At 31.3% G+C, this 11,523-nt stretch overlaps 1 protein-coding gene across 3 annotated transcripts; it reads right to left on the bottom strand.

The window, feature by feature from the left end:
* Window positions 1–2,809: 2,809 nt before the first annotated feature.
* LOC137806564 (protein trichome birefringence-like 2) lies at window positions 2,810–10,132 on the bottom strand. 3 transcript variants are annotated; one of them, XM_068606761.1, is made up of 6 exons: window positions 9,391–10,122; window positions 9,209–9,273; window positions 8,665–8,857; window positions 8,387–8,577; window positions 8,092–8,250; window positions 4,980–7,270 (listed from the first exon to the last, which is right to left on the bottom strand). In XM_068606761.1, exons 1-6 carry the CDS (start codon window positions 9,901–9,903, stop codon window positions 6,928–6,930), a joined length of 1,464 nt encoding a protein of 487 aa, XP_068462862.1. In that variant the 5' UTR covers window positions 9,904–10,122; the 3' UTR covers window positions 4,980–6,927. The 3 variants fall into 3 exon arrangements, with proteins under 3 accessions (XP_068462863.1, XP_068462862.1, XP_068462861.1); XM_068606762.1 differs by lacking the exon at window positions 4,980–7,270 and adding an exon at window positions 2,810–2,943 and having other exon boundaries at window positions 9,209–10,081; XM_068606760.1 differs by having other exon boundaries at window positions 9,209–10,132.
* Window positions 10,133–11,523: the final 1,391 nt, after the last annotated feature.

Raw genomic sequence — 11,523 nt, 5'->3', positions numbered from 1 at the left:
TTCTAGGTCTTTATATAACTTTCAAAATGTAATTGTTGAAGCTTGTATTTTGCACTTCATCATATATTCGTTAGATGTTCCATGTGGAAACTTTTGCACTAAATATTTATTGCACATCTTGAATGTGTGTTGCAATTTAAAATGTTTCTATCTTTATACAATTATGAACATTGATGTTTTTAACCCTCTTAACTTTTTTGTTCAAATTTTCATTGTTTCTCTCTGTCTTGTCATTAGACGCTCTATAAGGTATCTTCTAGTTTGAAGATATTTGTTGTGTCTTAACCATTTAATATCACATATTTATACTTTGAGGTTTTTCTTTATTCGAAGATTATTGAACATTGAATTTTGAACCTTCTACACTTGAATATCCATAAATCTCGTATTTCTTTTCCATCTTTCTCGTATTAGATGCTTGAAGAGGAAACTTCTGATCTGAAAGTTCAAACTCATCTTGATCATTTGTTAAAGTTTTGAAATCTTTCTATATTTGTGTATCTTTAATCATTGAAACTTGATTTTTTTTTCTTCACTATATGCACAAATCTCCATATTGTAGCTCCTTCATTTTTTCATTAGACGCTCTAAATAGAAATTTTAACTTTGAATTCTTTTACGCGTCTCAAGTGATGTAAGCAAAATTTAGAAATAGTTTGAACATCATAATCAATAAGAATCATAATTTAAAATAATGGGTATCACTTAATCATATTCTTTAAATTACAAAATCTCAAATTATAAAACCCTTTTATTCTAGAAATTTTACTGGTAATGTATTTTTCAAAAACTTTCAAAGTCAATACAAGTTTTAAACATTGAAAACAATCATAATTTAACCAACATTTATTTCATCAAAATATAATTTCAAAAAATAAATTTAGACTGAGTTGAACATACCTTTAGATTTCGAAAACCTTCTAATTTAACAGTGTAAATTTGAAATTTTTTTAATATTTATTTATTTTTTTATTGTTTAGGTGTATCGGTACATAAAACAATTTATAATCATAATACAATATTTATTTCATTTAAAAATCATTAAGCTAATCAAGATATATAGTTTTTGAATTGTTTTGTTCTACTATCAGAATACAAAAATTTTCCATAATTAATTAATGAGTTCTTTTGAATGAAAATTTTGATTTTTATAAATTAATGTTATCAAATGAGGTTAAAAAATAATTAAACAATGTCAAAAGGCATTTTAAGAACACTGAGATTGGGTTTAAATACTCTTTGATACGTTAAACTATCTAACAATAAAAGATGAAATGATCATCTAACATGTAAAAAACGAAGTGATTGTCTAACGAGTTCATGGTAATTGTTTTGTCTAAATCATCTCATCCTTTGAAATTGTCTAGCATGTTGAGCATACAAAGACAGTTTAGAGAGATCGTCTAACACATCTTTGTATTGTGACATTGTCTAGCAAGTATTTGCTGTGAGACTATCTAGCATGTTAAAAACATAAAGTTTTTCACTCATTTGAAAATAGAGATTTTCTAATAAGCTTAACTTTGAGAGACTGCCTAATAATTTTAATACTACAGGACCGCATACCAGGTTTAGTCTTAATAGATTGTGTAATGTGTCTTTGTCTAAGACTACACATACAATAGCTTTATTAAAAATATTAACACATCTTATATTATTTGTTATCATTAGAAACCATGTGCTCTCTTATCACGAGACCATCTAAATGGTGTTAAACTATATATTAGGTACTAGACCGTCTAGTGTCTTAATAAAAAAAATCCTACATATTAAACGTAAAAAAAACTTATTATTTACTAATGATTATTAAAGACCAAACACATGCTCAATTATAATAATCATTAACGAGATTCATACAAAACTAATAAAATTAAAATTATTGTACAAACCTGTAATTCTTTTCTTATTAAAATAAAACAAGATATTAGACGTAAAAACACAAGCTCAATAATCATTACCAGAATTCATACAAAATTAATAAAATTAAAATTATTGACAAAGATTATATTTCTTTTCTTATTATAATAAAAACAAGATATGTAAATAAATGCTGTACTAATTGAATATTTATCTAATTTTATTTTAGATTTTCTTATAAAGTTGTGTCCAGCAACACAGAGAAGAAAAAATTATCAGTTATGTTCTACAACATTCTTTTAGAAAAATTCCACCCATAAAAATAAACAATTAAGTATGGGAAGAAAAATAAAGAAGTTAAACTTTTTATCTTCATTGTTCCATTATTATTCAGAAGTTCATTCTCATATATAGTTAACATACCTTCATTTACGCATGTTCTAATTTTGAAATAGACAAATTGTAGCAATTTTCAATGAACTTTTATAAAGTTCATAGACCAGCTCATCAGTTCAATATAAAGTATTCTTTGAAGTCCACCAAGTGCAGTCAAAAGCCAAGTCTTTTCCGGTTTCTCTAGGACTACTTAACTATGAAGGAAAACATTATTGCTAAAAACTGCTAAGCTTCGTGAATCCTATGAATACTTTTAAAAAAATTCTACTGATATAACTCTTGCATCATCAACATTGATTCAAATAGCAAACTGGTGCAACATTAACAAAATATATATGTTCATAAAAGCAAAAGGGAAGATACCAAAAAGGGGAGGGAATAAGATTATGACAATATGTGTAGGGTAGGCACTGTTGTGACGTCATTCCTAGTGAAGGAAAGCTAGTATAAAGAATATATTGAAGGCTTGGTAGTACCTTCAATGGTTGATATAGGCAAAATCTAGTAGGTGGTGGTGGTGGTGGTCATATGAGAATCAGAACAAATAACCAAACCTCTAATATTATGCAATTAGATAGAAAATTGAGCATGATCTTGAACTGAAAAATAATTTGAACCACAAAGGGACCCGTTGGTTTTGATTCCAAATTGAAACCATTGTGGAAAAGTCAGTTGTACTAGGCCTTCTACCTGTCACGTTTGGAAATAACAACATAAGATGATGACAACCTAAGCAATCGTCCAAATTTGAACGTAAATTAAACTGAACACACAGTAAAAACATAGAAATTTTGGATTATGAGGGGACCCAAAACTCGATTGCAAATCGGAACCGACTCAGATTTTCCATTAAGTGTCGTGTGTCCATTTGCAATATGGTGGACCATAGTGCTTTCCATTATTAAAAAGGAAATAGAGTTTATATAAATAATTAACTCAAGACAAAGCAATCTTATTGTTCTGACCAAGTGAAATCAATGGCAGTTTTTGTTTTTGTTTTTTGTTTTTGTTTCTGCAATGAAGGCCACAAAGAAAAATTGAGAAAACAAGCTGTGATCTCCTTCACTGTAGCTGTTGCCATCTACTGCACACATTATGTGTGGTTACAACAGTAATAAGTAAATTGCAAAGTTAGAGTCTAAAAGGGTGTACAAAAAAATTGATGTACATTTTGTTTGTTTGCTTAAAGAAGAGGCAAGGTAAAAAGAAGCTTCAGTGGATAGTCTAGCTGCTATTATTGTGTGCATATCTGATAAGGAGATCACTTACCATTTCAGTAAATTGTCCCTTTTGTTTGGTAAAGCTTTTTTCTATTTTGGTTCTTTATTTTATAAGTAATTCTAAATATATGTAGATTAAAGTAAAAATAAGATAATATTTTTCGTATTGATCAATAAGAAAACTATGACCATCAAGTGTTTTGGTGCATGAATGAACGAAATAAGTTGTTAAATGCTTAGATGCGTGGTGAAAAAGTAATCAATATGCATATTTTGCCTTACATGTGCTAGTAGCTTGTAGATAAGTGTGAGTTTTCAACATGATAAAACGCTCTATTCAAACACAAGTCGAGAAAAGTAAGTCAAACCAAGTTCAGAAGGACCCTTCTAATATTCGTTAAGGAAGAGAGAGGGAAAGAGAGAGAAGTCTTCAACGTAAGTTCGAGCTATTGACTACAACTTTTATTCACTAAAATACAAAAAAAAAAAAGATGACTTGAGTGTTTGGTGACAGTGGAATCATTGTTTTGAGAAAGAGAGTTGAAAAAGGCCTCAGAAGATACAAAAAAGAACGTAAGATAGGGATTAACATAACAAAGTTAAAAGAGTTTAGGTGCACTCTGATGGTTAAGAATTGTAGATTTTGAGATCTCACATTAGAAGCATTCTATTTTGACACGTTGCAAAGTACAAAAGACAAGAAAACAAACATAGCATAGCTTTGCTGGCAAGGCTGGTGAGAAAGAATGAAATTAGTGGATGATTAAGATGATATGTATGTATCATTGAAAGCAAAGTGGGGATACAGAATCAGCTAGTGGATTCACTGATGCAATAACGTCCAATAATCAAAAGTCAAGCACCAATGAAAAAGTAGAGGGTAGGTACCCATGTTTGAAGTTTATTATTACATTCTCACTCATATCCTTCACTCACACCAATCTTTCTACTTCATCTCTCATTTCTGGAAGTTGTACACGCTTCTTTAGTTTATCTTAAATTTCCTGGCAGAATGTGTAGTATGAAAAGAAAATTTGAAGATTATGGAAAAAGAAAAAGGTAAAAGATTATATAGTTCGATACTTATACGTATACATTAGGTATGTGAATATCTAACTACATAGTAATAAAACCTTTTTTTTTCCAAAGTGAAGAAATAAAAGTTTAGTGGTCACTAAACTGTGTTCAACACCAACAGAAAAGAAAGAAGTGTAACTAAGTGATACCTTTACTCAAAAATAAGAGTTAGCTAGATTAGCTCTATCCTGATTACATCGAAATGCAAAAAAAGGTTAGGTAATTGGGTTAAGGTTAAAATAGTCCAATGACCAAATAAATACTTTAACCTATTATTTATTTTTAATGGACACTCTACTGTATTGCAACTTTTAAATTTAATGGTTTGAAAGCAAAAGTAAGAATGTATTTGGATAATGAATAGATCATACCACTTGTGAGTTTTTCAATCATCAGCTATTTAAAGCAATGGTCAGAAACTAACTTCCCCACTAGCCTTCTATAGAGCCCTTTGGAGAAATCATTCAAACCAATCTATCTGGTATAGGCATGGAGCTTTGTTGGCAAAAATCAATCCATGGCTCTTAAAGAAGAATGGAGGATTGTGTGAGAGGGTCCTCACCCCTCACACTCCTCCTCCTCTTACAGTTTGCTTATGCTTAGCCATTGGCTTCTCTAATCATTAACCACAAAGGGTATATATGGAGTAACATGATTCACTGAGTGGCATGAAGCAGAGAAGCATTCTCCATAGGTCAGAGAAGCTTTGGCTACAGCCAGGCAAACCGGCAAGTCACAGAAAGGCAATGGACTTTCTCTCATTAAGGGGTCCTTATGGCTATGTATTGACTCTATTGTAGTTCTTCTTCTACTTCTTCTTCTTCTTCTTCTTCTACCAGTAGAATGTAATAAACAAAGATCTCCTTTCTTTGAGAAGCCAGCTACCAACTTGTGTTGTCCATAACACTCAATTTGCAGATGACTACAGTCCGGCTCTCTTCAGGTTCTGCAGATGAGTAGGTAGGTAATTATAACCTCATATTCCTCTCCATTTCCCTAACCTTGCTGTGTGTCTCTTCCTTTTCCCATGTGTCTTAGTGTGTATGCTTGCTGTGTTGTGTGGCCTTATATGCAATAAAATCATTTTAGTAGTGTTTTAGCTCCTTAAAGTGGAGGGTTATGTTCTGCACAAGTTGATTGGTTAGAAAAGCTGCAAAACCCTCCTAGAAAAGTGTTAAAAGACAAAATGACCAAGCCACTTTTGCACTCTAGTTTCTGATTTTGCTGTGATTATGATTATTCCGGGTAAATAGCCCATCCTCTCCCTGTAAAAAACAGCATTCACAAGTGGAAATTTTATTTACTAAAATTAATAGGAAGTCAACCACTATTATATGAGTGTTTGTTTTTCACTTCAACATACACTTGGCTACCACCTTTTTGTCTTAGAAAGTGGAAGAATCTCATTGAACATGGTTACAACAAAAACCGGACACCCGTCATATAATAATTCAAGACAGCGTTTATCAGTCTTGGAACTAGTTCAACAAGTGACGGTTAAATTTTGCTACAATTGATTTTAATTATGGAACATGATTAAGATATGTATCCGATGTAATCTCAATAACAATGTTTCAATTGAAATGTATAGGTAATAAGTGAACTTGATAATTATGGATGCTAACTAAAGGACTAGAGTTAACCAAGAAAACTGAGTTCAATGGAAGACAAATCACAGTATACAAATAATTATTGTTTTCTCCTGTATTTTTGTTCTCTAATTGTCTATTAAAAAGAGTTATCTAAACAAACTCACATTCAAGATGATAAGAAAATTCTCGCTGTTAAGCTCTCGCTGTCATGTCTAAAAGGAAATGAATATGCTTCGTTAATAGTTCATGAAATATAATTAAATGTTACAAGAATACATTGTTTCAAAGACATGCCATTTTGTCCCATAAATAGAATCTCAAACCCCATTACCTATTAGCCAATGGGAGAGCCTTTTTGTTTTTTAAATAGAATTGTCATTGTGTCTCAAATAGAATCTCAAATCCTAAACCATCATAAAAAAAATCACCCTTTGACATAAATTTGATTCTTTATTTTCTATAACTGGTGTATCAGAGAGATTCACATAAAACTAAATAAAACATAAAGATTTCGTATCATTCCAAGTATTATGATACGTGCCTGTAAATTCTAAATACATAAATACAAAATCCATTTACTTACCGAACACCGAAAAGAAAGTGAGTTGAACCTCAGAAGCATGGGAAGAATTGGCAAGCCAATCTACTATCCTATTTCCTTCCCTGGCTATCTTGTTTATTGTAATCAAACTATCACTAAAGGCATGCAACAAAAAACTACATGTTGAATATAACTATGCAAAAAGAATAAGAAACTGGTTTGTGGAATGAATGAGGAAATTTGTTCAGCTTTTCCAAGTTCCCGTTCCATATTTTAAGAGAGAAACATATAGCAATTCATTCCAAGTATCCGGTACCCCAGGCAAGCACCAATGGCTGCAGTCTTCGAATAGTGCAGTAGAGTTCTGATCCATTGATTTCTTATACCCCTTTCTGTATACTGAAGGATGCCCATCTTTTCTGTAATCTGTAAGCCTACTTATATTCATATATACTACTGGGGTTTTCATTTGTTGGATCACACTTTCTAGAGCCCTCATTTTTAAAGGATACTTTTGTAAGTAAGTTTCATTAAATATTGGCTCAGTTTCTTTATGGCACTGTCCTCCTGAATTCCATTGGCCACCCCTGCAGAGTATTGGAACTTACTCAAGGTATAACACATGCATATGAATCTCTAAATTGCTAAAATATACCATTGAAGTCACCATGACCTTGGAACAGTCTTTGTAGCAAGATATGATTCTGGTTAAAATAAAAATGAAATGCTAGTCTTATTGCCAGTAGTTATTTAAAATGATAAGGGTTAGTGGTTAGTTTAAATCATAACCACAATTTTACACCATATAGCAGGTAAATTTAAATTTGCTTAACAAAGAACAAAATTCAACCCAGTGAGAATGGTGCAAAATTGCTTAATTGTATTTTGTATTAGTTTACTAGAGTATCAATACTAAAGGCAGGTGCACGCCATGCTGCAAGGAGGAAGTAGGGGTGAGGGGGAACTTGCTTAGGTAATTAAGCCAACAGCAATGATAAAAATAAAGTAGCCATTACCTAAAGAGGTTTTACCTAATAGGAAAGAAAAAGCAACTAGAGAGTCTAAGGATAACAAGTTTTCAACTACCAACAACATTCTGTTTATCTCCTGATCAAACAGATCTATCAATTACCAAATGTCTGCATAATCCAATTTTTCCGACAATGAACTATTGCATGTTCATTATTACATAGACATAATTGTGGAGGCCAAGTGAAAAATCTGATAATCAATATAGATGATATGAGATGAGACAGGACCTTGGTAAACAAGTATTTCCTAAGTAGCACATATTTCCAGTTAGAAACAGGCTTCGATTAATTCTTGAATCCAAGTAAAAGTAAGGAAACAGTAGCAAGTCCTTATACAAACAATTGAATTGTGGAAGCTATGTAAAAGAGAACAATACCAGAAGTGGGTGACTGAGTATCCCCGGAAGAAAACCTGAGTTTGATTGGCATTGATTTTTCGGTCAACCCATTTAGCCCAAGTGGTCAAGGCTCTGGTGTATGCATCCAGAACCTTGAGTCTTGCGTGTACATGGTTTCCTTCCTGATAATAATCTTCTCTGTAGCAGTACCAGATGACAGCAAAATGAAAAAAAAAGTGCTAATTAGGAGCACATGACGCAAGAAATGCATAACAATATTTGATTGATAAAGCAATCTCACATTACAAATGTGGTGTATGGGAATTGAACTCACCCTTTTGATGTTTTATTATGGGTCCACCAATGTCCTGTGTTGAAGACTATGATATTAGCATCTTCATACCTGGTCGTAGTCCAGTCCATCAAATCCAATCTTAATGTCTCAAATGATCCATTTTTGGACTTGAAAGTTGACTCTTGAACGATAAATGGCGAAACAACTAAGTCCACCGAACAATTATAATCCTAAAATACCGCAAAAAATTCTAGTAAGACACCATAGCGCTACAAGATTCACACTAGACAAATATCAAACAAGTGAAGGAAACTCGCCTCAAATCTAAAAGAATAAACACCTTTCTTCTTAAATTCCCTTCTCCCCGAAATTTCAAATACCCGTTTCTTGTTCCTGATACTTTCACGGAGAATGCATACAAGTGACTCCCACATGTTCCTGTTCAGTGAATCCCCCACAAAAACCAGCCTCTGTCCTCTCAACCTCTCCAGAAAATCAGTTGCATTCAAACTGAGGAGTGACATGATGACATCAATCATTGATCAAATACGAGAACAATAATTGTATACTTTTTTCTGAGGCTAAATGCATAGTTTTGCTCTGAATAAAAGAGAATCCAACCACATTCAATTCACAAAATGTCCCTTCTTGCATAAAATTAATGATAATGCAAAAGACTTGGTCCTAAATTTATATGCATACATCGCGTTTATCACAAATCTTACTTTCACGTTATCGTTACAGTAAACATTGAATATTAATCTCTTTTTCCTTATTCCAGTACAAACTACTTTTCTGTTCTAGATTAACATGAACACTTCATAGTCGTTACATACAAACAGTTATCATATATCTCTCTACCTTGGAATTTTGCACCCATATGGCTGCCACCTCCATTTAACATACTCTCCATCAGGCCTCCCATTCTGGTGACAGTTAAAATCTCTATCAATATGTGGACAAGACCCTAAAGGATAATATGGCTTTGAACCATCTTTTACCCACTTTCCATCAAAAATGTCACATTCCTCATGTAAACCAACCTGCATTTTCTCATTATGAGTGACAGTTACATTCCTTAAACTGTTTTCCCTAACCAAATCCCCTTCATGCTTTCCTTTGTTACTCTCTGGCAACAAATAAGAAGAAAAACTATAATTCTGCAAACCCCTGACACTCTTTGTTTCCTCCAACACATGATTCGCTCCATTTCCATCCACAACTACCACACTTCCTTCCTTAATAACCTTCACAGAACTCTTGTACTCGTCAGACTTTGAAGTGTTAGAAGTGCTGCTCCCAGAGGAAGAAGAGTGGCTAGTATTATTGAAAGGTAAGAAGGGGCGAGAAGCAAGCGAAGAATTTGCAGCAACAGTGCTTAGTTGTGGAACAAAGACTGCAACTTTGGAAACCCTGAGGGAGTTACCAAGAATGAAGAGAGACAACAAAAGAAGAGAAGCTACAACACCTAAACTGAACCAACGAAAAAGTCTTCTTCTGTGTGACAAAAGAGGATCAGAGAAGGCGAGTCTCTTCACAGGGAAAAGAACATGCATGCTGCTCTTGTGAACAAAAGCGAAAGATTGAGTATATCAGAGTGATTTTGGAGGTGTGGGACAAGTGAAGAAAACAATGTGCTTGAAGGTTCAAAGTTGAGTTGGTGCAGGGTGTGTTGTGTTGATATGGTGTGAGTCTCCTTTTGAAGGAAAGGAGAGGAGCAACACAGACAAAAACAGAATGAAACGCTGTTGCAATAGGAGTAATACTACAATACCATGTTCCAACAAAAACAATTCATCAATTAATATTTTCTCACTAATTACTTGTATCTATTAAAGATATTTATTTAGTATTCAACAAATTTTACTATACAAACAATTGTATACATACTTAATTCATCAATTCGACATTCATATTCGAACATCATATATCAACATATAAATGCATCATTTGCACCTAATTTAATCAAAAATTCAAACTTCACTTTTCTACTTCTCATCGTTTAAGACAATTGCAAATTTAATTTCTCTAAGTACTCAAAATATACAAAACTAACTAGTAAAACCTAGAACATTCATAATTAAATAACAATCTAACTTGCTCCCATCAAGTCTAATTCAAAAACTAAAGAGATCAATAAAGACTTAGACTAACAGATAAATCTATTCAACTCAAATCTCAAGCAAAAACAAAACTCTATACATACAAACATTACTATAACAAATAGATTTTTTTTTCAAAAGCTTAAAGAAAATGTGAAAGAAAGAAATTTAAAAAATAATAAATTTTGTAAAATAAATTATTAAATAAATAACATTATAAATTATCTATTAAATATGGCTTAATTTTAACCTTTTTTTAAATCATCCTTTACTAAACATAAAAACTAAAGGTTGCAAATTACATTTTAGATAAAAAAAAATGACTGATGAGAAATTCATAAATGTATAATTACCATCTAGTAATGAAATTATCAAATTTGTATAGACTATGTTATTGATATTCAATTTATAGTGATTTAATAAGATAAAATGGGAAATATATATATATATATATATATATATATATATAATTGCAAATATATATCTAACTAAATTGATTTCTACATTTATGATAAGTATATTCGATAAACTTATTTACACTTTTCTTATTTAATTGTTTTTTATGACTGAATTATCTTCGTAATTTAAAATCTAATAAATATTTATAATGATTATTATAATAAATAAATTATTTTAAGTTTATACGTTATATTTCATATTTATAAAAAATTATTTTTAATACGATGAATAAACATCTGAGAAAATAAAATATACTAATAAAATTTAAATAGAAAAACTGAGATGATTGAAACAGATTTTTTTAACCTGGGAATAATGTGTGAAATGTACTTACTAACCAGAGAGGAGATAGTGAGACATTCTATTGTTTGAGAGTAGAAAAGTTAAAGGTTTACTCTCAAGTTAAAATTTTAAACCTTTAAAAAAATTCTTTTATATTATTTTTTAAAATTAGTTTTCTCTTTTACCATTTATATTTTTAATTAAAAAGAGAAAGAAATAAAATAGAAAACTTAACCACTACTTTATTAAAATTAAAACAATTTATTTTACTTTTAATTAATTTTTTAAACAATATAAAAAAAGAGAAAAAAAAATGGTATATATCAATTAGCA

This window comes from Phaseolus vulgaris, chromosome 3 (genome assembly GCF_000499845.2).
Source record: "Phaseolus vulgaris cultivar G19833 chromosome 3, P. vulgaris v2.0, whole genome shotgun sequence".
NCBI lineage: Eukaryota > Viridiplantae > Streptophyta > Magnoliopsida > Fabales > Fabaceae > Phaseolus > Phaseolus vulgaris.
Note: the sequence above shows the minus strand (reverse complement) of the source record. Positions and strands in the feature narration are given on the sequence as shown.